The following is a 27,260-nucleotide window of genomic DNA, read 5'->3' as shown; positions in this document are numbered from 1 at the left end:
GTGCTGCAGAGCCTGAGCACATGACCCTCGATCTCCAACGGGAGATCTTGCCCTGGGCATGCTCAGTGTGTGCAGACAAGGACTTAGTCCCAGAGAAGTCCGCTCGCTGCTGACCAGCACTGACTTTAATGGCAGAAGCTGAAGAAGCAGCAGTAACTCTCTGTACAGCGTGAGACTGAGCAAGACGCTGGGACCGACGTCCCTGCTGAGCAGACTCCACTGCGGCTGGATAAGAATGGGAGACCGCAGCAGAGATGGCTCGAGATTCCCCCTGTGCAGAAGCGGGAACTCGAGACCTAACACACTTCTCCTCATTACAGCAGCTGCTGTGTCTTCAGTGCCCTCTCACACTGCGATGTCTCAGGGCAGAGGGTGCGATGACATCATCACTTTGCGCTCAGTCTCTCTGTCCTGAGCATTGCAGAGTTGCGAGAGATGCTGTGTATACTGGACCTGCGGTGGGAACAGGAGAGGTGAGGATCTGATTTTTTTTCTTTATGTATACAGCATTACATGGTCCCAAGATGTACTACATGGAGGAGCATTACATAGGCCCCATGATGTGCTGTATGGAGGAGCATGAGGCCCATAATACTGTGTGGAGGAGCAGGGGGCCCATAATACAGTATGGAGGAGCATAGGCCCACAAAACTGTATTGAGGAGCATGGGGCCCATAATACTGTATGGAGGAGCATGGGGCCCATAATACTGTATGGAGGAGCATGAGGCCCATAATACTGTATGGAGGTGCAGGGTGCATGTGATATGATGTATGGAGGAGCAGGGGGTCCATAATGTTCTGCATGGAGGAACAGTATATGCGGCCCGTGATATTCTGTATGAATGAGCATTATATGGGGCCAATAATACTGTGTGGAGGACTATGAGGTGCCCATAATACTGTATGGAGGACTATGTGGTTGCCCATAATACTGTATGGTGGACTATGTGGTGCCCATACTGTATATTGTACTATATATGTATTTTTGTCTGTGCGTCAGGAATTTTGGCATGTGTACAAGTAATACAGTGATCACCAGTGACATTATAGACAGGAGCTCTGTATATAGTGTCAGTGTACAGGTAATACAGTGATCACCAGTGACATTATATACAAGAACGGTGTATTTAGTGTCAGTGTACAAGTAATACAGTGATCACAAGTAACATTATCCACAGGAGCTCTGTATATACTGTCAGTGTACAGGTAATACAGTAATCACTGGTGACATTATACACAGGAGCTCTGTATATAGTGTCAGTGTACAGGTACTACAGTGATAATCAGTGACATTATACACAGGAGCTCTGTATACAGGAGCCCACTGATACTCTTTCACCCAAGGCCTGCGAAATCTTGGAGCTGACCCTGGCCGCAAGGCACATCAAGATGAATGCCGGCTGTAGCTGTGACAGGGCACAATGCTCTTTGACAGGCCAGGCGTTGACGTCACATAGCAGTTTTGTTAAATGACTCTTGCAGCTTTTGATAGGCCTGTAGCCTTTCAATGTTACTGCTATGTGATGTCAGTGCCGGCCTGTCACAGAGCAGAGCACCCTGTCACAGCTGCAGTCGGCAGCCATTATAACAACCTTGCCGAACATGAAGCCACAAGAGGACATTGGGGAGTGCAAGAAGGTGAGGAGAATGACCCCCTGTGATTGGGCAAGGTAGTGGCTATAGGGACGGACATAGGAGCCCAGGGAGGAGACGCTATTAAAGTGGACATAGGGGCCCAGGATGAGGACATTGTTACTGGAAGGGGCCCAAGATAGGGACCTTATTAAAATGGACATTGGGGTCCAGGATGGGGAAATTAAATAAAGAGGCTCAGAATCTGGCACCTTATTAAATAAAGGGGTGACATAATTACTGTATGGAGGTCAGGGTGAGGAACATACAATATTGGTTTATGGTGGCATATGGAGACATAATTACTGTAAGTGTCAATCAGGGGACATTATTACTGCTGTAACATAATTTATTTTAAGGTTACTGTCTACCATGGGGGAGAACAAAAGAGAGTCCTGCTCCTGTGCAGGGCGGCACTATGTCTTTTTTTCTTCATCTGACATAGTGTAGAAGTCGGGGAAAATACTGGGGAATGTGCTCTGGAAGTGATCAGCTATAGATAACTGTGTTATTTTCTGCAGCGATGAGTCCTTGCTGGAACAAGTGATGATGGTCTCCATTGGATGAAGATGAAAGACTTCAACTACAGACATCATGGGTGAGTCAGTGTGTTACTTGTAAACTTACACTATATACTGTATACAGAGCTCCTCTGTATAATGTCACTGGTGATCACAGTATTACCTGTACACTGACATTCTGTACAGAGACCATGTGTATAATGGCATTGGTGATCACTGTATTTTGCATACAATGACACTATATACAGAGCTCCTGTGTATAATGTCACTGGCGATCACTGTATTACTTGTACACTGACATTATATACAGAGCTCCTGTGTATATTGGCACTGGTGATCACTGTATTACCTGTACACTATACTGTATACAGAGCTCCTGTGTATGATGTCACTGATTATCACTGTATTACCTGTACACTGACACTATATACAGAGCTCCTGTGTATAATGTCACCAGTGATTGCTGTATTACCTGTACACTGACAGTATATACAGAGCTCCTGTGGATAATGTTACTTGTGATCACTGTATTACTTGTACACTGACACTATATACACCGTTCTTGTATAAAATGTCACTGGTGATCACTGTATTACCTGTACACTGACACTACATACAGAGCTCCTGTCTATAATGTCACTGGTGATCACTGTATTACCTGTACACTATACACTATATACAGAACTCCTGTGTATAATTCACAAATGTAGAAAAGGAAGCAGCATCCATTCCAGGTGAAGGATATATCAAAAGAGGTCTTTATTCTGCCATCACATCATACAACGTTTCGGCCAAACATGGCCTTTGTCAAGAGCTCCTGTGTATAATGTCACCAGTGATCACTGTATTACCTGTACACTAACAGTATATACAGAGCTCCTGTGTATAATGTTACTGGTGATCACTGTATTACCTGTACACTGACAGTATATACAGAGCTCCTGTGTATAATGTTACTGTATTACTTGTACACTGACACTATATACACCGTTCTTGTATATAATGTCACTGGTGATCACTGTATTACCTGTACACTGACACTGTATACAGAGCTCCTGCGTATAATGTCACTGATGGTAATATTAGTGTTGTTAGTTTTATGAGCACGTGATTATTCCAATTTGCTCGACCCGAGCAACAAGCACCAGAGCATTTTTGTGCTCGCCCATCACTAATGTGCACTTGATAACGAGAGTTGAGCGAATGTGTTTGGAAACGATCACCAAATCCGAATTTTGCCATATTTGTGCCATATTCGTACCCTATTTGTGCAGAATTTATGTTTAACATTCGTTTCCGAACATATTCGAACAGTTCTACTCCGATTGACTCTAATGGCGTTCGGCTGTGTTCGGTGAATAATGCGAAAGCAATATTCACCAGCGATCGTAACAGACAGAATATTGAAAAATTTGCTTAACTCTATTGATAACTTGTAGGGTATATGGGGACTGAACAATCATTAGCGATATTTGCGTGCCCATCATAGTCCATGAGACTGTGTAAACTATTAACAATTGACTTTTATATAGTCAATCTTCACTTATTTTATAGCATGAAATCAGCAGTGTAAATCCGCCTTAAATATTTGGTGTGATGGTGCAATATCTTAGCATTTGAAGCCACATTTTCAATTTTGCCCAGGGCCAAACTTTATCTAACACAAGTTCTGACTGGGAAGAAGGAGTGTAAGCATAGGAAATCGTAAACATTCTTCCATGGTGATTACTTCATGTTTCATTTTCTTGCATTTGATGCAATGTATATAGATGAGCCTATATATGCATTTTAATCAGGCAGAACAAATAAAATCATGCAAAAAAAAATTTAAGGCAATATAGTAATGATAAGGGTGAACCAGTAAATTAGACAAAGATGAATAACTGAGTATTATCCATGGAAAGTTCAAAGATATTTCCATAAACTGCCTGAGAAGAGCAAAATACATCAGATGCGAGGTAGAAATGACAGCTCATAGTGAATGGGGGTATTTAAGAATCCAGTCATTTTTGGAGCAATATCAGATTCTGTAAATTCTGTCACTGAAGTTAGTTTAAAGTTTTGTAGGATGGTGGTGAGGAAGATAAAAAGTTCCATACGGGCCAAAACCTCGCCTGGGCAGATCCTCTTTCCTAGAAAGAGTAAATGATAAACGTTAGAAAGATAAGAGTACAATACAAGCTCAATACGGTCTTATTTGATGAAAAAAGGGATGAAATAGGTAAGTTAAGTGGTCTCCTTTTAAGGCTGTGTGACCAACAAGCGAAAGAAAAGGTTATAAAAACTAAAAAGTTCCAGGTGCTGCAACATCAAAAGGTTAGGAGGAGCCAAATGTGGTTATCAAGTATTAGGCTAGGTTCACATTGCATTAGTGCAATCCGTTTAGCGCATACACTAACGGAATGCGCTAACGCAATGTCCAAAAAGGAATTGCGTTTAGCGATCCCGCTAGCGCAGATGCCCGATCTGCGCTAACGAGAACGGACCGAAAAACGCTGCAAGCAGCGTTCGAGGTTCGTCAGAAAATAACGGGACATCACTAACGCATGCCAAAAATGGCATACGTTAGCGATGCGTTAGTTACATTGCGGTCAATGGGTGCGCTAACGGATCCGTTACATTGCGTTAGTGGCGCTATGTAACGGATCCCGTTAGCGGACTGCCACTAACGCAATGTGAACCCAGCCTTAGAAGGAAGCTGGTGATCTGCTCTGATGGTGAGTAATTCCAATAAATTCCAGAAGATTGTGTGGGGGATAGTCAGTGCTGGGTTATCTCAACACGTTTTGAAGCAGAACAATGTTCTCCCTTGGTTGTGGTTCTCTTGAGGAACAAGTTTGTTCAACTTTGAAATGAGTTGAGATTAAACCACACTGACTATCCTCTACACCATTTCCTGAATTTTATTGGAATTATAGCACCAGCAGGGCAGATAACCAGCTTCCTTCTAATGCTTGATAATAAAAGTTAAGCACTTTCAAGGCAGGTCCTACATCAGACCTGTTCATTTGGGCCAATACAAACGGATGGGGACAGAACATTCTTTAACACCATCATTCTGTCTTCATACAGCATATTTTTTTGGGCAGCATGTCCCCTGTGTACATTGGGAAATGTGTTGATGATAATGATGATATTTATACCAACAAAAACAGCCTAATCACCTTATGAATGATTATTTTGTTCATTCGTTGACTGATTTGTTGACAGCTCAGTGGTCAGAAATGAATTCTCCCTGCAGATGCACAGACAATGTAACACTAATGCCGGTGCCCCTGCATGATTCCCCTTCTTCCTCTATGCAGGGATGCCGACAAATTTACCTCCTCTGCCTTGCGGCGTGTTCCCCCGCATGTTCCCTGCTTTCTGTGTCTGTGACGGTGTGGTGTGCCTAGTGCATTCACTTCCCCGTTCTTAAAGGTGCAGGACGTGCACATGCAAACAAGCCCCTAGGCAATGGCTAGGAGACATCCTGTATAAAAAGCACCTTCCCCAATAGCAAGGTGCATAAGCAACATTTAGTCATTAGTGAGTGAAGTGTGCTACTACTGAGCTGTTAGGTCCCCTGGTCCTTGAGTGGTTAGGTCCTGAAGCCGAATCCCTGTTCCTTGTGCGGCCAGTGTCTGAACCCAAATCCCTGGTCCATGTGTGGCCAGTGCTTGAACGTTGTCCCCTGTTCCATGTATGGCTAGTGTCTGAACCTCGCTCCTTGGTCTGTGCGTGGCCCATTACTTAATTTTGACCCTAAGACTCACAGACACACCAGCAAATATGTTGCAATTGATTGAATAAACCAAAGTAATGGAGTAATCAACAGGAAAAAAAAAATAAAGTTCAGAGTGCATGTGCCATAGAATTAGGATCAATAACACCCATAGTCATATGCAAGTGCATGATACAGTTCCCAGGGGACAACTCCGAAAGGACGTTTCGCGTTAGCTTTTTTCAAGAGATCCCTGTTGAAAAAGCTAACGTGAAACTTGGGTCCGGGGCTCTCCTCTGGGAATTGTATCTTGTATTTGCACAATGCCCTGGCCCAAATGTAGGTTTGATGAACGTAAAGCTTCAATTTGTGTCGCCAAAGCAACAGTTAGGCTAGTACTTCCAACCTTAATACAGACACATAAATGCTCTCGTAACATGCTCATCTGGAATTTGCCTAAGATGCATTTGAAGTGCATAAATGAAAATAAACTTGAATAAATGCATAATAAAAATCATATCTCGTGATTACTTCTTGCAGTCAATAATTTTTAACAATTTTTTACATTCAGAGAACTAACTTAATTTTTGACTCCATATCAGTCACATTCTTAATCACTGCACCACTGCATGGATTTCAAGTTCTTACCTACTGAAAAAGGCATCACTGCTTCATTCTTCTTGAACTTGCCACTCTCATCTAAGAAACGGTTCGGATCAAACTTCCACGGAGAAGAAAACTGTTTGGGGTCACGATGAACGGTACAGAGTAAAGGGTAAATTTCCGTGCCCTTAAACACAACACAAAAAGTGTCAATTCAACTCATCATTCCTGTGTTACAGATAAATATCCCAGGAAATTCCAGAGCAGACAGTCTGTAGTCTGGGTGTGATGCATGGAGTATGCACTAGTCTAGCTTCAAGGTCAAATAGCTCCCAATGGTACAAAAGGGGATGTTCTCCAGTGCCAAAGTAAAGTAGTTATAATTTAGCCTTTAATCATATGGGTGATTGGAGAAGCAAGGTGCACAACAATCGGGAGAGGGAGGGGAAGCCCAAACACTAGGGAAGGGGGGGTGAAGTGGAGACCCCAAGGCACATCTAACAACATCCTGTCTCGCTACTTTCATGCACTATAGACGGTACTACAAGCACAACTGTCATACCGGCTGTTCAGCGTGGATGGGCTGAGGACAGGGAGCACCACTAGAACACCAGGGTGAACGTGTTCTATGCCGCTACAGCCAGTCAATTTTTTGGCAAGGGTGTCTATGATCGCAATAAAAAAATTAAAAAAAATGCACCCCTCATGGAGAAATGTTTGTCAGCCCATGCACTTAGTGTATGGGCATTACAAGTATAGGAGACCCGCTCCTTTAAACCCTGAAGACCTTTTTCACAGGTCATACTCCACATCTCTTCCTTCACCACTCCTACATCAACAGGGTGACCGTGTTCCATGATGAAACAGCCACTACATTGTTTTGCAAGTGTGTTTAGGATGTCCATAACAACAACTATTTACACAGTGGGTTAATTTGTCTCCCCCAGGGGAAAATGTTTTTCAGCCTATGCACTTAGTATATGGGCATTACAAGTATAGGACACCCGCTCCTTTACATTGGGCCTAATTTTTAATGTGACCTTCCTCCACGTCTCATCAACCACCGCCACTAGATCACCAGGATTAACGAGTTCTGTGCTGCTACAGCCACTCTAGTTTTTTGCAAGGGTGTTTACGATGCCCGTGAACAATTTTTTAAATTATTTTTACCCCAATAGGGAAATGTTTATCAGCCCGTACAGTTAGTGTATGGGCATTCCAAGTATAGGAGACCCGCTTCTTTAAATTGGGCCTATTTTTAATGAGGCCTTCCTCCACGTCTCATCATCCACTTCCACTAGATCACTAGGGTTAACGTGTTCCGTGCTGCTACAGCCACTATAGTTTTTTGCAAGGGTGTTTATGATGCCCGTAAAAAAAAATATTTACAAAGTATGTTGATTTGTTACCCCCCCAGTAGAAAATGTTTGTCAGCCCATACACTTAATACAGTGTTCCACAAGTCCAGTCCTCAAGAGCCACCAAGAGGTCATGTTTTGAGGATTTCCTTAGTATTGCACAGGTGATAATTGCATCACTTGGACAGGCAAGCATTCATTGACCTGTGCAATACTAAGGAAGTCCTCAAAACATGACCTGTTGGTGGCTCTTGAGGACCGGAGTTGGGGAACACTGACTTAGTATATGGGCATTACAAGTCTAGGAGTCCTGCTCCTTTGTAATGGGACAGTATTTTTTATGAGGCCCTCCTCCATGTTTCTTCCAAGGGAGATTGGGGCACGTGCATTCAATGCATAAGGAAACAGTATGGCAGGACCAACTACAGAATGTGAAGTGGGTTTTCCTGTGGCCATCCATTATGTGGTTTCAAAGGCTTATTGGGGTGCGTATGACTTGGTACCAGGCCAGGCTTTGCAGTCAATGCATAAGAAAACAGTATGGTAGTCCAAAATGAATAATGTAAAGTGGGTTTTCCTGTGGCCATTCAGCACCTGGGTTCAACGGCTTCTTGGGGTGCATATGACTTGATAGCAGGGCAGGCCTTGCATTCAATGCAACTTTTTTTCAGGAAGCCCTTCTGTACCTCTCGTGAAAGGGGTATTGTGGTGTGTCGTAATTCTTAGCAGCCCAGCCACTCACTGCAAAGGCAATAACAGCATAGGACACCCACTGTTTAACAATGGCCCTTTAAGAATATTAATGCTGCCTGATGCCCCTCTAAAAATAGGCTTTGTGACTTTAAGAGTCCCTCCTTCCTAAACGAAACAAGATGGGTCTGCTTATGTGTCACACACCACATGGTCAGCTAGGATTGTTAAATGTTACAATGATATTTCCCAGTGAATGCATTTGTATTGGTTGAAAGCAATGTTAAAGTTGAAACACTCATCAAAAACTCTGCGTGGGAACATAGCCCAAGTGGTGGAGGAACATTTTGTTTTGGGTTAATTATTTTGCCTTATATACAAGTCATTACCCTGGGAAGGATGTCCCTTAACATATTCCCTAGCAAAATCCATTTTGGTTTCGTTATTGTATGTTTTTTGGTGCACTTGTAAAAATGGTGTGAAACTCTGACAACATTGCTTACAGCTGTGACCTAGCAGTCAGAAATGTTTCCAGGGACATTTGCCATGATGTTCCCATGTCATTTGAGCAGTGTTCCCATCACTTTCTGACATTTTTAGACTTTAAAAGGACCCCTGAGGGGATCGCAATAAGAATACTAGGGTTTCCCATAGACTTACATTGGGCTCGTTGCTCGGGTTGAGTACCCGAGCATTTCAATTTGCTCGACCCGAGCAACGAGCACTTTATTGCTCGCTCATCACTATTAGGACAATTATTTAAATGCTGAAATTTGTACTTGTGATGGGACCATACAATTATCACAAAGGATTTGGATGCTGAATTGTGGACTGGTGGCGGGACCACAGAATTAGTATAAAAATTTATATGCTGAAATGTGGACTAGTGACTGGACCACACAATTAGCTCAAGTATTTAGATGCTGAAATGTGGACTGGTGACGGGACCACACAGTTAGCACAAAGGATTTAGATGCAGAGATATGGACTGGTTGCTTGACCTCTTAAGGTACCGTCACACTCAGCGACGCTGCAGCGATATAGACAACGAGCCGATCGCTGCAGCGTCGCTGTTTAGGTCGCTAGGAGACGTCAAACACAGCAACTCCAGAACGATGCAGGGGCGATCCAGTGACGTAACGGCGACTCACTTATCGTTGTAGCTGGTTGTTAGCTCCATGTAAAACATTGCTGGCATCGTTGCTTTTGCTGTCAAACACGACGATACACGCCGACCTGACGACCAAATAAAGTTCGGGACTTCTAGCTCCGACAAGCGATATCACAGCGGGATCCAGATCGCTGCTGCATGTCAAACACAACGAGATTGCTATCCAGGACGCTGCAACGTCACGGATCGTTGTCGTTCTCGTTGTAAAGTTGCTGAGTGTGAAGGTACCTTTAATTAGCACAAAGGATTTTGACACTGTGTGGTCGATTTGACACAGGATCCTATCTATCTGAACTAGCTGAGAATAAACCGCCTATTTATCTATCTGACTAATTGCAGCAATAGTAGAAGCGTCACTCAAAAAATAGAATAACAGTTCACCACTCCTTTGTCCTCTCGCCACCACCTTCCCTCATCAAACACGTCTCCCCCGCTCATCATACAGCTTCACTATCCTAGTCAAAGTCCTAACAAAATCATTAGTGGAAACTCGATCATTTATTCAAACTTTGGCCGTCTTCTGCTGATTTGGAGGAAAATGCTCGGGAACACAAACACAAATCTGAATGTGCAACTTTTGTGCTGAATTTGAGGTTGGTGAATGTTTTATGAACAATTTCGCTCATCTCTAAACAGGATGTGAGTGTTCACTCATTTCTCAAACTTGGTCAATATAGATTCTGATAGCATGTATCAAAGTTTCATTTATGACTGTTATATCCACATTAAAAAATCATAAAATTTGTATCTGCGTATCTACACTGTGTCTAAATTACATGTATTATGTACTTTTTTATTCCTTTAGGACTCTTAGTCTCCATGGCAGTCCTACTGTTTTGACAAATATCAAATATTGCATAAATAAATGATTGATAAATAAGAGGTCCATACCTTGGGGATCTGATAGTCTTGAAACTGGACATCTCTGGTCACCAAATGGGGTAGATTCAAAGGGACAATATCACAGAACCGGTGGATCTCCTGCATAACAGCCTGAGTATAATGCATCTCCATTCTATGTTCGTAATTCGGAGGCCGGTCTTGTCCAATCTCTTGATCAATTTCCTTGTGGATTTTAGCTGAAATTATAGATTTATTTTGAAGTCTTCAGTTACAGTTGTTGCAGGTGCCAAAATAACTACACAGTTATCATACTAAACGTACTCTTTTACATAATGTACCATTTGTAAACTTAGTATTAGAATTCAGTAGAAATGTAGTGTAGAGCGCCATGGAAAGTGGAGTAAATTCTTGCTACATAGGTATCTTCTTGACTTTAACTCCTTGTAACTAGAAGCTTCCAGGTCCCAAAACAAAATTTATAATATGAGCATCACTTATCTTTGTTTCTTCTTACGTTGAAAATGAGCCTTTGTGACACTAGTGCACCAAGGCCCAGATGTAACTGCTATCTCAGCACCCACACGACAGCTTCATTCCTATTTGAATTAAAGGCGTTGTCCAGGCACCTTGTATTGAAGGTCTGCTCTATGAAAGGTTGCCAAAATAGGATTGGTGGGGTCCAACACTCCCAGTAAGCAGCTAATACTAGCTTTGTACATATGCCACCAAAGTACATACTGAATGAAAGTGGCTGCTGAAAAGGAGCTAATCAGGAGTTCTGTTCTGAGTTCTTGAGAGTGGTAGTTGCACATTGAGTGCAGGTGGGCTGTACCACCGCTGTTGGTGATAACAGAAAGAAGGGGGTAGATCCAGCACTTCAAATAAAATCCAAAATTTTTATTTCCATAGATTAAAACATGATTCCAGGGAAAATTCACATTCTATAATGAATAAATATAACGTCCGAGGAGAAAGTCCGAAGAGTAATTTAATGTCCTCAGGTTATGAATAAAAAGTATCACTTCGAAACGCGTCAACCAGGACATTACATTTATCTTGGGACTTTCTCCTTGGATGTTATATTCATTCAATTCATCCATGTCAACTTGCTCCGCATGAAACACCTCCTCTTTAATTGCGAGCAGTGAGCGTTTCAGTAGACAGAAGTGGGATAGTTACACTGATCATAGCATCATCTCCACTTACTATCTTGGTCAAGACTAGAGTTGAGCGACCTTGACCTTTTTAGAGTCGAGCCGGGTTTTGCGAAACCCGACTATCTCAAAAGTCGGGTCGAGTGAAATCGGCCGATTATGACGTAAAGTCGGGATCGACCGAAACACGAAACCCAATGCAAGTCAATGGGGCAGCATAGTCGGCAGTGAGTGGGGGCCAGGAAAACACCTAGAGTGCCCATTTTAATGTCAAAACCATCCATTCTTCTTAATGAAGCTTGTCAAGCGTAATTTACCTTATAATAATTGGAAGGCATTTGAAATTGGGGGTCATTTGGCTAAAGTTGTGGTGGGTAGGGCTGGTTCAAGAATTTGTGGGCCCAGGAAATCTGGACCACGTCACGGCAGTGGAGCAGGGAGAGGTAAGTATTTCAACTTTGCAAGTGCTGTGAACCTGAGCAAGCAGGGGGGGCCCACTCGTTGGCATTGGCACTGGCACAGGGCCCCTCAAAGTACAGCGGTGTGTTTGCACGGCGGGGGCGCCTCCCACCGGCAGCAACACTTTTGCGTACTATGAGAGGCCCTGTGCCAGTGACGTCGCCAACTAGTATTCCTCCCCCCACCTGATGAAGGAACCTGCACTTTCATCTGCACCTTCCTCTTTGTCCCCGTGTAAGGTGGTATGGTATGCGGGAAGAGCAACCTGACTTTCAGCAGGGTCACAATGTTGTTGTGTAGCGTGCACGGGGAATGTTGCGTTATGGGTCAATGTACCAGCAGACTCATCTATCACTGGCTGGGCAATGGGCAGGATGAGGAGGAAACACAGATATAGGCCCAAATAATAAAGTGGGCTAAATGCAGTTCAAAATTGGTAACACAGGAATAACCAGGGGGCATTGCAGTGGAGGACAACTGGAATGAGAGGCTGACACAGAGAGTAGGCCCAAATCAGTAAGTAGTCGAAATGCTGTTCAAAATTGGCAACCGTAGTAAACAGGCGGCACAGCTTTGTTCAGTGGAGGAGAACAGCAAGGAGTGGCAGACACCGATAGTAGGCCCCAACCCAACTAGTAGGCCAAATGCAGTCTAACATTAACAACTACTTAACGAGCGCCTGAAAACGGAATTTCAGGACAGGAAACCAGGAGAACAGCAAGGAGCGGCAGACACTGTTAGTAGGCCCCAAACCAACTAGTACGCCAAATGCAGTTGTTCCATTTAACCACAATTTAACGAGAGCCTGAAGATAGAAGCTCAGGAAAGGCAACCTGGAGAACACCTTGGAGTGGAACACACCATCTCTCTCCACCCCATACCCATTTTGTAGGCCTAATGCTGTGTAGTTTTCTACAACTACTAAACGAGAGTCGGAAGACCGAAGCAATGGCAAGGCAACCTGGGGAACACCTTGGAGTGTAACACACCATCTCTCTCCACCCGATACCCATTTTGTAGGCCTAATGCAGTGTAGTTTTCTACAACTACTAAACGAGAGTCGGAAGATCGAAGCAATGGCGAGGAAACCTGGAGAACACCTTGGAGTGTAACACACCATCTCTCTCCACCCGATACCCATTTTGTAGGCCTAATGCAGTGTAGTTTTCTACAACTACTAAACGAGAGTCGGAAGACCGAAGCAATGGCAAGGCAACCTGGGGAACACCTTGGAGTGTAACACACCATCTCTCTCCACCCGATACCCATTTTGTAGGCCTAATGCAGTGTAGTTTTCTACAACTACTAAACGAGAGTCGGAAGATCGAAGCAATGGCGAGGAAACCTGGAGAACACCTTGGAGTGTAACACACCATCTCTCTCCACCCCATACCCATTTTGTAGGCCTAATGCAGCCTACTTTCCGACAACTACAAAACGAGAGCATGAAGATTGAAGCTCAGGAAAGGCAACCTGGGGAACACCTTCGAGTGTAACACACCCTCTCTCTACACCACGGAAGGGCTGATTCTTAGGAAGGAAGGCTGTCGGAAAGAAGCAGGGCGCGTCCGAGGGTGATTATATTCTTATTAGGTATATACTCACCCTCGGACGCGCCCTGCTTCTTTATTTGTAATGAATGTTTATTTGCAATGTGGTTTTGACTTACTCTATTTTTTTGGTAAATAATGATTTTATTATTTTCATTGTTTTGCATCTTCTTGGCAATAATATAAAGAAGACGCGACAGGACAACACTCGGTGGATGTAATATCTGTGTTTTAAATTGAAAAAAACTTTCAGTTAACTACTTGCAGGAGAAAGTTATTGTAGCTGGTGGCCATTTTTAGTACTGTACCAGATTTTTGTTGTATGTGTTTGTTTTTAATGTTAAAATGTCTGCATTTGATATCTCTCCAGTATTTTCTTTTTTATAAGCAAAATGCTTATTTTTATATTTTCTGATGTTGGTTCAAGGGGTACACGGGCAGCAGTAGACAGGTCAGTGGAGGTCTAGTGGAAGGAGGGACCGCAGACAGGCTTCGAAGCCCTAACATAATAAATTGGCCTGGCTGTAGGCAATTTACAATTGGTTCCAGGGGAACACGGGCGGCAGTAGACAGGTCAGTGGAGGCCTAGTGGAAGGAGGGACCGCAGACAGGCTTCGAAGCCCTAACATAATAAATTGGGCTGGCTGTAGGCAATTTAAAATTGGTTCCAGGGGAACCCGGGCAGCAGTAGACAGGTCAGTGGCGGCCTAGTGGAAGGAGGGACCGCAGACAGGCTTCGAAGCCCTAACATAATAAATTGGGCTGGCTGTAGGCAATTTAAAATTGGTTCCAGGGGAACCCGGGCAGCAGTAGACAGGTCAGTGGAGGCCTAGTGGAAGGAGGGACCGCAGACAGGCTTCGAAGCCCTAACATAATAAATTGGGCTGGCTGTAGGCAATTTAAAATTGGTTCCAGGGGAACCCGGGCAGCAGTAGACAGGTCAGTGGAGGCCTAGTGGAAGGAGGGACCGCAGACAGGCTTCGAAGCCCTAACATAATAAATTGGGCTGGCTGTAGGCAATTTAAAATTGGTTCCAGGGGAACCTGGGCAGCAGTAGACAGGTCAGTGGAGGCCTAGTGGAAGGAGGGACCGCAGACAGGCTTCGAAGCCCTAACATAATAAATTGGGCTGGCTGTAGGCAATTTACAATTGGTTCCAGGGGAACCCGGGCAGCATTAGACAGGTCAGTGGAGGCCTAGTGGAAGGAGGGTCCGCAGACAGGCTTCGAAGCCCTAACATAATAAATTGGGCTGGCTGTAGGCAATTTAAAATTGGTTCCAGGGGAACCCGGGCAGCAGTAGACAGGTCAGTGGAGGCCTAGTGGAAGGAGGGACCGCAGACAGGCTTCGAAGCCCTAACATAATAAATTGACCTGGCTGTAGGCAATTTACAATTGGTTCCAGGGGAACACGGGCGGCAGTAGACACGTCAGTGGAGGCCTAGTGGAAGGAGGGACCGCAGACAGGCTTCGAAGCCCTAACATAATAAATTGGCCTGGCTGTAGGCAATTTAAAATTGGTTCCAGGGGAACCCGGGCAGCAGTAGACAGGTCAGTGGAGGCCTAGTGGAAGGAGGGACCGCAGACAGGCTTCGAAGCCCTAACATAATAAATTGGGCTGGCTGTAGGCAATTTAAAATTGGTTCCAGGGGAACCCGGGCAGCAGTAGACAGGTCAGTGGAGGCCTAGTGGAAGGAGGGACCGCAGACAGGCTTCGAAGGCCTAACATAAGAAAAATGTCAATACAATGGTATTGACAGTGCCAGGCATTGAAGGATGTCAGCGCATAGACTAAACATTGGTGGAGCTGTGAGAGAAAATTTTGCAAGTGGTACAGCACTGTTTGACCTGGGGGGGGGGGGGGGGACTGTCTTGTGGCCGGCGGTACAGGCCCAGGGCCCCTCATATTACAACGGTGTGTCTGACGTTGGGTGCGCACCACCACCGCCAGACACTTTATTGTGCTATGAGGGACCTAGTGGCAGTGCCGTCGACCAAAAGCGGGCACACCCACCTCTTCAGACAAACAGTACTCTCACGGGTGCTGGCGCCAAGTGGCGATACCACGGCCCCGTGTGGGGACTTTGGCCATTTAGGGAGGTATTAACATGTCGGATGCTGGACAATCAGGTGCTGCAAATTACGAGATTGGAAAAGTCGTTCAGAATAGTCCACAGGCAAGACCTTTACATAGGAAAGCTAGGTGTCAGCCGGGCAAGGTGGGGCAAAAGATTTCGAAATCCAGTTGTGGTTCATTTTAATGAAGGTTAGATCATCTACATTTTGGGTAGCCAGACGAGTCCTTTTTTCTGTTAGTATTGAAACTGCAGCACTGAATACTCTTTCTGATAGGACACTAGCTGCCGGGCAAGCAAGCTCCTGCAATGCATATTCTGCCAATTCTGGCCAGGTGTCTAATTTTGATGCCCAGTAATCAAATGGGAATGACGGTTGAGGGAGAACGTCGATAAGGGATGAAAAATAGTTAGTAACCATACTGGACAAATGTTGTCTCCTGTCACTTTGAATTGATGCTGCAGTACCTGTCCTGTCTGCGGTCATAGCAAAATCACTCCACAACCTGGTCAGAAAACCCCTCTGGCCAACGACACTTCTGATTTCTGCCCCTCTAACACCTCTGGTCTGCTGGCCCCTGCAGCTCGTGTTAGAACGATCACGGGCGCTGTGTGCAGGGAATGCCAGAAGCAAACGGTCAACAAGAGTTGATTGTTTGGTTGCTAATATTAGTTCCAAGTTCTCATGTGGCATTATATTTTGCAATTTGCCTTTATAGCGAGGATCAAGGAGGCAGGCCAACCAGTAATCATCATCGTTCATCATTTTTGTTATGCGTGTGTCCCTTTTGAGGATACGTAAGGCATAATCCGCCATGTGGGCCAAAGTTCCAGTTCTCAAATCTGTGGTTGTGCTTGGTTGAGGGGCAGTTTCAGGCAAATCCACGTCACTTGTGTCCCTCCAAAAACCAGAACCCGGCCTTGCCGCGCCAACAATTTCCACTGGCCCCGGAAAAGCTTCCTCATTAAAAATATAATCATCCCCATCATCCTCCTCGTCCTCCTCCTCCTCTTCGCCCGCTACCTCGTCCTGTACACTGCCCTGGCCAGACAATGGCTGACTGTCATCAAGGCTTTCCTCTTCCTCAGCTGCAGACGCCTGATCCTTTATGTGCGTCAAACTTTGCATCAGCAGATGCATTAGGGGGATGCTCATGCTTATTATGGCGTTGTCTGCACTAACCAGCCGTGTGCATTTCTCAAAACACTGAAGGACTTGACACATGTCTTGAATCTTCGACCACTGCACACCTGACAACTCCATGTCTGCCATCCTACTGCCTGCCCGTGTATGTGTATCCTCCCACAAAAACATAACAGCCCGCCTCTGTTCACACAGTCTCTGAAGCATGTGCAGTGTTGAGTTCCACCTTGTTGCCACGTCTATGATTAGGCGATGCTGGGGAAGGTTCAAAGAACGCTGATAGGTCTGCATACGGCTGGAGTGTACGGGCGAACGGCGGATATGTGAGCAAAGTCCACACACTTTGAGGAGCAGGTCGGATAACACCGGATAACTTTTCAGGAAGCACTGCACCACCAGGTTTAAGGTGTGAGCCAGGCAAGGAATGTGTTTCAGTTGGGAAATGGAGATGACAGCCATGAAATTCCTTCCGTTATCACTCACTACCTTGCCTGCCTCAAGATCTACAGTGCCCAGCCACGACTGCGTTTCTTTCTGCAAGAACTCGGACAGAACTTCAGCGGTGTGTCTGTTGTCGCCCAAACACTTCATAGCCAATACAGCCTGCTGACGTTTGCCAGTAGCTGCCCCATAATGGGAGACCTGGTGTGCAACAGTGGCAGCTGCGGATGGAGTGGTTGTGCGACTGCGGTCTGTGGACGAGGTCTCGCTTCTGCAGGAGGACGAGGAGGAGGAGGAGGGGGTGCGAATGGCTACAGCCAACTGTTTCCTAGACCGTGGGCTAGGCAGAACTGTCCCAAACTTGCTGTCCCCTGTGGACCCTGCATCCACCACATTTACCCAGTGTGCCATGATGGACACGTAACGTCCCTGGCCATGCCTACTGGTCCATGCATCTGTTGTCAGGTGCACCTTTGTGCTCACAGATTGCCTGAGTGCATGGACGATGCGCTCTTTAACATGCTGGTGGAGGGCTGGGATGGCTTTTCTGGAAAAAAAGTGTCGACTGGGTAGCTCGTAGCATGGTACAGCGTAGTCCATCAGGGCTTTGAAAGCTTCGCTTTCAACTAACCGGTAGGGCATCATCTCTAACGAGATTAGTCTAGCTATGTGGGCGTTCAAACCCTGTGTACGCGGATGCGAGGCTAAGTACTTCCTTTTTCTAACCATAGTCTCATGTAGGGTGAGCTGGACTGGAGAGCTGGAGATCGTGGAACTAGCGGGGGTGCCGGTGGACATGGCAGACTGAGAGACGGTGGGAGATGGTATTGTTGCCGCCGGTGCCCTAGATGCAGTGTTTCCTACTACGAAACTGGTGATTCCCTGACCCTGACTTCTTTGGCCTGGCAAAGAAACCTGCACAGATACTGCAGGTGGTGCAGAAAATGGTGGCCCTACACTGCCGGAAGGGATGTTGCGTTGATGACTAGCTTCATTGGCCGAGGGTGCTACAACCTTAAGGGACGTTTGGTAGTTAGTCCAAGCTTGCAAATGCATGGTGGTTAAATGTCTATGCATGCAACTTGTATTGAGACTTTTCAGATTCTGCCCTCTGCTTAAGGTAGTTGAACATTTTTGACAGATGACTTTGCGCTGATCAATTGGATGTTGTTTAAAAAAATGCCAGACTGCACTCTTTCTAGCATCGGATACCTTTTCAGGCATTGCAGACCGGATGGCCACGCTGTCCTCCAACAGGTTTTGACTTTGCCACGCGTTTTGGGCAAGATACGGGCCCGGCAGATGGAACCTGTTGCGATGTTGATGCCTGCTGTGGCCCCTCCTCCTCCGCTTCAGAACTGCTGCCGCCTGCACCCTGTTCCCCCAATGGCTGCCAATCGGGGTCAAGAACTGGGTCATCTATTACCTCTTCTTGTAGCTCGTGTGCAACTTCGTCTGTCTCACCTTGTCGGTCGGTGGTATAGCGTTCGTGATGGGGCAACATAGTCTCATCAGGGTCTGATTCTTGATCAGCACCCTGCGAGGGCAATGTTGTGGTCTGAGTCAAAGGACCAGCATAGTAGTCTGGCTGTGGCTGTGCATCAGTGCACTCCATGTCAGATTCAACTTGTAATGGGCATGGACTGTTAACTGCTTCACTTTCTAAGCCAGGGACGGTATGTGTAAAGAGCTCCATGGAGTAACCCGTTGTGTCGCCTGCTGCATTCTTCTCTGTTGTTGTTTTTGCTGAAGAGGACAAGGAAGCGACTTGTCCCTGACCGTGAACATCCACTAACGACGCGCTGCTTTTACATTTACCAGTTTCACGAGAGGAGGCAAAAGAGCTAGAGGCTGAGTCAGCCAGATAAGCCAAAACTTGCTCTTGCTGCTCCGGCTTTAAAAGCGGTTTTCCTACTCCCAGAAAAGGGAGCGTTCGAGGCCTTGTGTAGCCAGACGACGAACCTGGCTCCACAGCTCCAGACTTAGGTGCAATATTTTTTTTCCCACGACCACCTGATGCTCCACCACTACCACTACCCTCATTACCAGCTGACAATGAACGCCCCCGGCCACGACCTCTTCCACCAGACTTCCTCATTGTTTTAAAAACGTTACCAAACTAACGGTATTTGTTGCAGTAACACAACTTACACGGTGAGCTATAACTTCAGTATGATTTAGCTACCCCTTTACAGGTGGGTGAGACCACAACGAAAATCAGGCACAATGTTACACACTCTGTTGTTGGTGGCAACAAATGAGAGAGATGCCACACACGCAGGACTGTCACTGAAGCGCAAATGTAAATATTAATCTCCCACTGATTTGTGTTTTTTTTTTAAAAAAAGGAGACTTTAGAAAAAAAAAAAAAAATGATTTTTTAAGGAAGAATTTATAAACCAAATAAAATGAAATGATTTTTTCAGGGAGAATTTAGAAAACAAATAAAACATAAAATAGCCTTTCTAGGGCCCAGTGAGTGAGAGAGGACGCACACAGGAGTCGGGAGTGGCACACAAGCCCAGAGGCCAATATTTATCTCCCACTGATTGATTTAGTGATTTTTTCAGGTAGATTTTGGAACCTAAATCAAGCAAAAAAATTAATAGGCTTTCTATGGCCCACAATTGGAGAGAGAGAGATGGCACACCCAGGAGTCAAGACTGGCACACAAGCAGAAAGGGCAATATTAATCTCCCACTGATTTGATTTTTTTTTTTTTCAGGGAGACTTTAGAAAAAAAAATACAAAAAAATGAATTTTTCAGGAAGAATTTAGAAACAAAATAAAATAAAATGATTGTTTCAGGGAGAATTTAGAAAACAAATAAAAAAAAATAGGCTTTGTAGGGCCCACAGAGTGAGAGATGACGCACACAGGAGTCAGGAGTGGCACACAAGCCCAGAGGCCAATATTTATCTCCCACTGATTGATTTAGTGATTTTTTCAGGTAGATTTTGGAACCCAAATCAAGCAAAAAAATTAATAGGCTTTCTATGGCCCACAATTGGAGAGAGAGAGATGGCACACCCAGGAGTCAAGACTGGCACACAAGCAGAAAGGGCAATATTAATCTCCCACTGATTTGATTTTTTTTTTTTTTCAGGGAGACTTTAGAAAAAAAAAAATACAAAAAAAATGATTTTTTTTAGGAATAATTTAGAAACCAAATAAAATAAAATGATTTTTTCAGGGAGAATTTAGAAAACAAATAAAACAAAAAATAGGCTTTCTAGGGCCCACTGAGTGAGAGAGGACGCACACAGGAGTCAGGAGTGGCACACAAGCCCAGAGGCCAATATTTATCTCCCACTGATTGATTAAGTGATTTTTTCAGGTAGATTTTGGAACCCAAATCAAGCAAAAAAATTAATAGGCTTTCTATGGCCCACAATTGGAGAGAGAGAGATGGCACACCCAGGAGTCAAGACTGGCACACAAGCAGAAAGGGCAATATTAATCTCCCACTGATTTGATTTTTTTTTTTTTCAGGGAGACTTTAGAAAAAAAAATACAAAAAAAATGATTTTTTTCAGGAATAATTTAGAAACCAAATAAAATAAAATGATTTTTTCAGGGAGAATTTAGAAAACAAATAAAACAAAAAATAGGCTTTCTAGGGCCCACTGAGTGAGAGGACGCACACAGGAGTCAGGAGTGGCACACAAGCCCAGAGGCCAATATTTATCTCCCACTGATTGATTAAGTGATTTTTTCAGGTAGATTTTGGAACCCAAATCAAGCAAAAAAATTAATAGGCTTTCTATGGCCCACAATTGGAGAGAGAGAGATGGCACACCCAGGAGTCAAGACTGGCACACAAGCAGAAAGGGCAATATTAATCTCCCACTGATTTGTTTTTTTTTTTTTTTTCAGGGAGACTTTAGAAAAAAAAAATACAAAAAAAATGATTTTTTTCAGGAATAATTTAGAAACCAAATAAAATAAAATGATTTTTTCAGGGAGAATTTAGAAAACAAATAAAACAAAAAATAGGCTTTCTAGGGCCCACTGAGTGAGAGAGGACGCACACAGGAGTCAGGAGTGGCACACAAGCCCAGAGGCCAATATTTATCTCCCACTGTTTGATTTATTGATTTTTTCAGGTAGAATTTAGAACCCAAATCAACCAAAAAAATAAATAGGCTTTCTATGGCCCACTATTTGTGAGAGAGATGGCACGCTCAGGACTGGCACACAAGCCCAGAGGCCAATATTAATCTCCCACTTTTTTTTTTTTTTTCCAGGGAAAATTTATAAACCAAATAAAAAAAATAATAAATAGGCTTTCTATGGCCTACTATCTGAGAGAGAGAGATGGCACGCTTAGGACTGGCACACAAGCCCAAAGGCCAATATTTATCTCCCACTGATTGATTTATTGATTTTTTCAGGTAGATTTTGGAACCCAAATCAAGCAAAAAAATAAATAGGCTTTCTATGGCCCACTGAGAGATGGCACACACAGGAGTAAGGAGTGGCACACAAGCCCTGAGGCCAATATTTTTCTCCCACTGATTGATGTAGTGATTTTTTCAGGTAGATTTTAGAACCCAAATCAAGCAAAAAAATAAATAGGCTTTCTATGGCCCACTGAGTGAGAGATGACACAGACAGGGATGGCACTCTAGCAGAAATGCCAATCTTAATCTCCCACAAAAAAAAAAAAAAAAAAGGAACTGTCCTTCAATTACTATCTCCCTGCAGTAATCTCAGCCAGGTATGGCAGGCAGCAATAAGGAGTGGACTGATGCACAAATTAAATAAAAAGTGTGGACAAACAAACAAGATAGCTGTGCAGAAAGGAAGGAACAAGAGGATTTGTGCTTTGAAAAAAGCAGTTGGTTTGCACAGCGGCGTACACACAGCAATGCAGCTATCAGGGAGCCTTCTAGGGCAGCCCAATGAGCTACAGCGCTGAGGGGGAAAAAAAAAAAAAATGTAGCTTCCACTGTCCCTGCACACCGAAGGTGGTGTTGGGCAGTGGAAATCGCTACAGCACAAGCGGTTTGGTGGTTAATGGACCCTGCCTAACGCTATCCCTGCTTCTGACGAAGTGGCAGCAACCTCTCCCTAGGCTCAGATCAGCAGCAGTAACATGGCGGTCGGCGGGAACGCCCCTTTATAGCCCCTGTGACGCCGCGGACAGCAAGCCAATCACTGCAATGCCCTTCTCTAAGATGGTGGGGACCAGGACCTATGTCATCACGCTGCCCACACTCTGCGTTTATCTTCATTGGCTGAGAAATGGCGCTTTTCGCATCATTGAAACGCGACTTTGGCGCGAAAGTCGTGTACCGCATGGCCGACCCCGCACAGGGGTCGGATCGGGTTTCATGAAACCCGACTTTGTCAAAAGTCGGCGACTTTTGAAAATGTTCGACCCGTTTCGCTCAACCCTAGTCAAGACTTTAGAGTTTTGGAGAACAGTACAGATGTCAGACAGCCTAGTCTCATCTCATCTTCTCAACACGAATTGGGTAATATTGAGAAGGAGTAGAAACAGGAGCTGCTTGCCTGTGCTACAGACAGTACTACCCACACCACCTTAATTCTGTCTGCTCAGTGTGGATGGCCTGAAGGGGAGGAGGACAAGGATGAAAAGGAGAAGATGGCCAGTCGTCCTCTTGTTGGGGCAGGGAAGTCTTGGGTGTTGGCAGTTTGGCACACATGGCTGGGTTTATGTTCCGCTGCCTTTCCCATGACCCTCACTTTGTACACATTTTGGCCAACACTAATTACAGGTTGGTCACCCTTACAGACCCTTGTTACAAGGAGAACTTTCCATCTCTCCTTCCCGTGATGGAGAGGGCTAATAAAATGTTACAGTACAAGAAGGCCCAAGTTGAAGAATTCTTTAAAAAATTCCCATCTGACATTGATGGAGGCAGAGGTCACAGTTCCTTGGACAGCCAAGGAGAAGAGACAGGGGAGACACACAACAGATACAGCAGCAGAGGCAGCGGAACACTCTCAAATGTCTGGGAGTTTTCTCAGATCCTCCTAGTACCCAGGGCCTGATGTGCAGAATACTCTGACAAGGAGTGAAAAGTTTTGAAAAATGCTGAAGGAGTATTGGGTATCCAAGCTAGACACATGGCCTGAAGTGTGTCTCTACGACTTGAAGGACCTGACCTGTCCTGCCGCTAGAATTTTTTCACAGCGGGTTTTTAGAGTTGCCTAAAGTATTATAACCGATAGGTGCATCCATCTGTCAATTGAAAATGCTGATAGGCTGACTCTGATCAAAATGAACAAGGGCTGAATTGGGCCAGACTTCTGTACACCACCAGATGACAGCAGCAGAACATAAACTGAAATGCAGTGTTTTTTTCTTTTTTTCTGGTGTATTCCCATGCACCTCTTCCCATCCAAACATGGATATACGCTTCAGGATTTCATCTTTTTTTGTGTCGTACTCCTCCACCGTCATATCAACAGGGTGATCATGCTCCCTAACGATACATTTTTTAAACGTTCACAGTGGCATTTAACTAGCGCTTCCAGCCATCGGGCCGGAAATGCGCGTATCGCTGGCCCCGTCACGTGATCGGGGGTCAGCGATGCATCGGCATGACAGCCAGAGGTCTATTGAAGACCTCTATAGTTGTTGATGCCGGATTGCTGTGAGTGCCACCCTGTGGTCAGCGCTTATAGCAATGCAGCAATTCTACTACATAGGAGCAATCTGAACATCGCTCCTATGTAGCCGATCAGGCTATGCCAGCTTCTAGTCTCCCATGGAGGCTATTGAAGCATGGGAAAAGTAAGAAATTTTTTAGAAAAAAATATGAAAAAAATAAAAAAATATAAAAAGTTTAAATCACCCCCATTTCGCCACATTCAAAATAAAACAATTAAAAAAATGGTATTGCCGTGTTCAGAATCGTCTGATCTATCAATAAAAAAAGGATTAGCCTGATAACTAAACGGAATAGCAAGAAAAAAATTTGAAACGCCAGAATTACGTTTTTTTGGTCACCGCGACATTGCATTAAGATGCAATAACGGGCGATCAAAAGATCATATCTGCACCAAATTGGTATCATTAAAAACCTCAGCTCGGCATGCAAAAAATAAGCCTTCACCCAACCCAAGATTATGATAAATGGAGACGCTATAAGTATCGGAATATAGCGCAATTTTTTTTTTTAGCTAAGTTTGGAATTTTTTTTTACCACTTAGATAAAAAAATAATCTAGACATGTTTGGTGTCTATGAACTCGTAATGGAGAATCAAAATGGCAGGTCAGTTTTAGCATTTAGTGAACCTAGAAAAAAGCCAAACAATAAACAAGTGTGGGATTGCACATTTTTGCCATTTCACCGCACTTGGAATTTTTACCCCATTTTTTAGTACATGACATGGTATAACCAATGGTGTCGTTCAAAAGTACAACTTCTCCCTCAAAAAATAAGCCCTCACATAGCCATATTCACGGAATAATAAAAAAGTTATGGCTCTGGAAAAGAGGGGAGCGAAAAGCGAAAACGCAAAACCGAAAAAAGCTGGGGCCATGAAGGGGTTCAGATGCTTATGATGCCCACATTAAGAATTTTAAGATGCCTACCTCTAATATTTTTTATATATATTTAATATCCCTGGTGTAAATGTTTTTCAGTCATGCAGTCTAGAATACCCACTCCTTAATAATGGGAAAAAAATACTCCTTTGCATCTGTTCAAAGGGGTATTGGAGTGCCTCCTTCTAATTTTTTGCCAACCTTGCACTTAGTGCATACACTTTACCAGTCTAGGAGACCCACTCCTTAAGAATGGAAAAAAATGTTTTTCTAAGGCTCCACCTTCTAGTTCAGGTAAAATATATACACAATATGCATACTGTACATCTCTTCCACGGTCCATAACTGGATTGCTTTTTTCTATACACTCATTGACAGATTCCTGTTTTTTATGGTGTTCTGTACTCAGAAATACATCAAAAGCAGGCTTGGTTGCCTCTAGAGTTTGCTGCTGCCACGTACAAGAAAAAAATCTTTTCAGGGCCGAGTCAAATCCATTCTATATTCTGCTATGATACCGCTTTTATCTGCAATTCATGTAGGGTGAGTTGTTGCAGTAGGGACAGCGTATCACAGGCATGTAGTCATGGATTATTGCCTTATAAATTATCATCCTTGGGATGCAACTTAAAAAAATTATATCAAGGTAACATCTATTCTATTCCCTATTAATACCTCTGTTAGCTGCATTTAGTATAGGGATAGGTGCTAGGGATCATCTGCTGGAAATGAGTGTTCATTGTGGTCTCATAGATCTCTTCTACAGTCCATAACTTGATTGCTTTTTTCTATACACTCATTGACAGATTCGTGTTCTTTACGGTGATCTGTGCTCAGAAATTTATCAAAGCAGGCAAAATTACCTGATTTAATTCGTAGATTCTCTGTAGCATTTGATTGTAGGAGGTAGTGGTGGGTGACTTTATGCTACTAAAGCAGGAATTACCACTTCTAAGCTCTCCAGTGCTTTGCTTCAAGCCATTTATGTGTACTTGTTGAGGTATGTTTGGGGTTATTGCGCTGCTGAAAGATCCCTGACCTAGGATGCAAAACCAGCTTTCTGACACTAAGCACTATATTGCCACACAAAATCCTTTGGGAATCTTCACATTTCACGATGCACATAAGGCCAGAGGCAGCAAAACAACCACAAATTATCTTTGAATTTCCATCATATTTGACTGTAGGTACTGTGTTCTTTTATTTGTAAGCTTCACTCCATTTACAGTAAACAGTAGAATGATGTACTTTACCATAAAGCTCTATCTGCGTCTCATCAGCCCACAAGAGGCTTGCTGGCCTTCTAACAATAGAAAGGGCTACTTGATGGTTCTCTAAAAATAGTGAGGGCCGTCTGTCAGCCCTGAAACAAAAAATGACGACTTTCATAGTCCCTCCTTCATAAATTAAACAGAATGTGTCTGATCATGTCTCACTCACCACATGGTCAGATAAGATATTAAAAGTTTAAAATTGCATTTCCTGGTGATTGTTTTTTAACCATTTAAAACAATGTAAACCTGCAAAAAAGCATCAAAAACACTACGTGTGAACATAGCCCAAGGTGTGGAAGAGCATTTTTTCTCTTATTTGTTTTGCCTTACTTTCAAGTCACTATCCTGGAAAGAAAGTTTCTTAACATTTTTTCTAGTAAAATACATTTTATCTCCTGTTTTGAATGTTTTATTGTCAGTCCACAAAAGTTGGCTAATACTCTTAACAATATTGTTCTCAGCTGCAACCTGGGATTCAGAGATGTTTCCATGGGTCTTCCCCATTCTGTTCCCATGCCATTTTTAGTGCCATTTCCATTGACTTGAGCAATTTTCAGACCACTCCAGACCTCTGGGGGTTGGCCACCTGAAAATGCCCGAGTTTCCCATTGACTTTCGTTATACTCATTACTCTAGTCGAGCACCAGAGCGTTACGATTTGCTCGACTCGAGTAACGAGCACTCAAGCATTTTAGTGCTTGCTCATCACTAAGTATTTGTCAGCCAAAATCAGGAGAGGAACAATCAGAGGAAAAGTATAATAGAAACATGTACACCAATAATAATGCATCTTTCACCAACTCCTGATTTTCACTTACAAATACTGATGTAATATACTGACCAAATACTGAATGAGTGAACGTGGCCTTAAAGGGAATTTTTTACTAAAAATGATTGCTTATATAAAAAATTAATTTTAATACAAAATAGAATTTTTTAACTTTAATATTTTTTTTTAATAATTATTTTTGCAGCCACTGGACACCTCCATTTTGCTTTACAGAAGTGTAAGGGTCCCAGCATGACACTTACACTCTGCAAATACGGCTGCCCTGGACATAGGAGACAGCGGTCGGATGCCAATGCTATACTTTGTATTGAGCTGCTCCCTGCTGTGAT

The 27,260-nt window shown here is 43.9% G+C and overlaps 1 protein-coding gene across 1 annotated transcript in view; it reads right to left on the bottom strand.

Moving 5' to 3' along the window:
* Positions 1–2,891: 2,891 nt before the first annotated feature.
* Positions 2,892–27,260, bottom strand: part of LOC138661784 (cytochrome P450 2A4-like) — a 111,102-nt gene continuing 86,733 nt past the window's right edge. Inside the window, exons 8-10 of the mRNA XM_069746701.1 lie at positions 10,572–10,759; positions 6,507–6,648; positions 2,892–4,287 (exon numbers count right to left, since the gene is read on the bottom strand). Of these exons, the coding sequence (XP_069602802.1) occupies positions 4,103–4,287; positions 6,507–6,648; positions 10,572–10,759 (515 nt within the window). The 3' untranslated portion in view covers positions 2,892–4,102. The remainder of the gene's footprint in view (positions 4,288–6,506; positions 6,649–10,571; positions 10,760–27,260) is intronic.

This window comes from Ranitomeya imitator, chromosome 2 (genome assembly GCF_032444005.1).
Source record: "Ranitomeya imitator isolate aRanImi1 chromosome 2, aRanImi1.pri, whole genome shotgun sequence".
Classification (NCBI taxonomy): domain Eukaryota; kingdom Metazoa; phylum Chordata; class Amphibia; order Anura; family Dendrobatidae; genus Ranitomeya; species Ranitomeya imitator.
The sequence above is the reverse complement of the archived record's forward strand: the minus strand, read 5'-3'. Positions and strand labels throughout refer to the sequence as shown.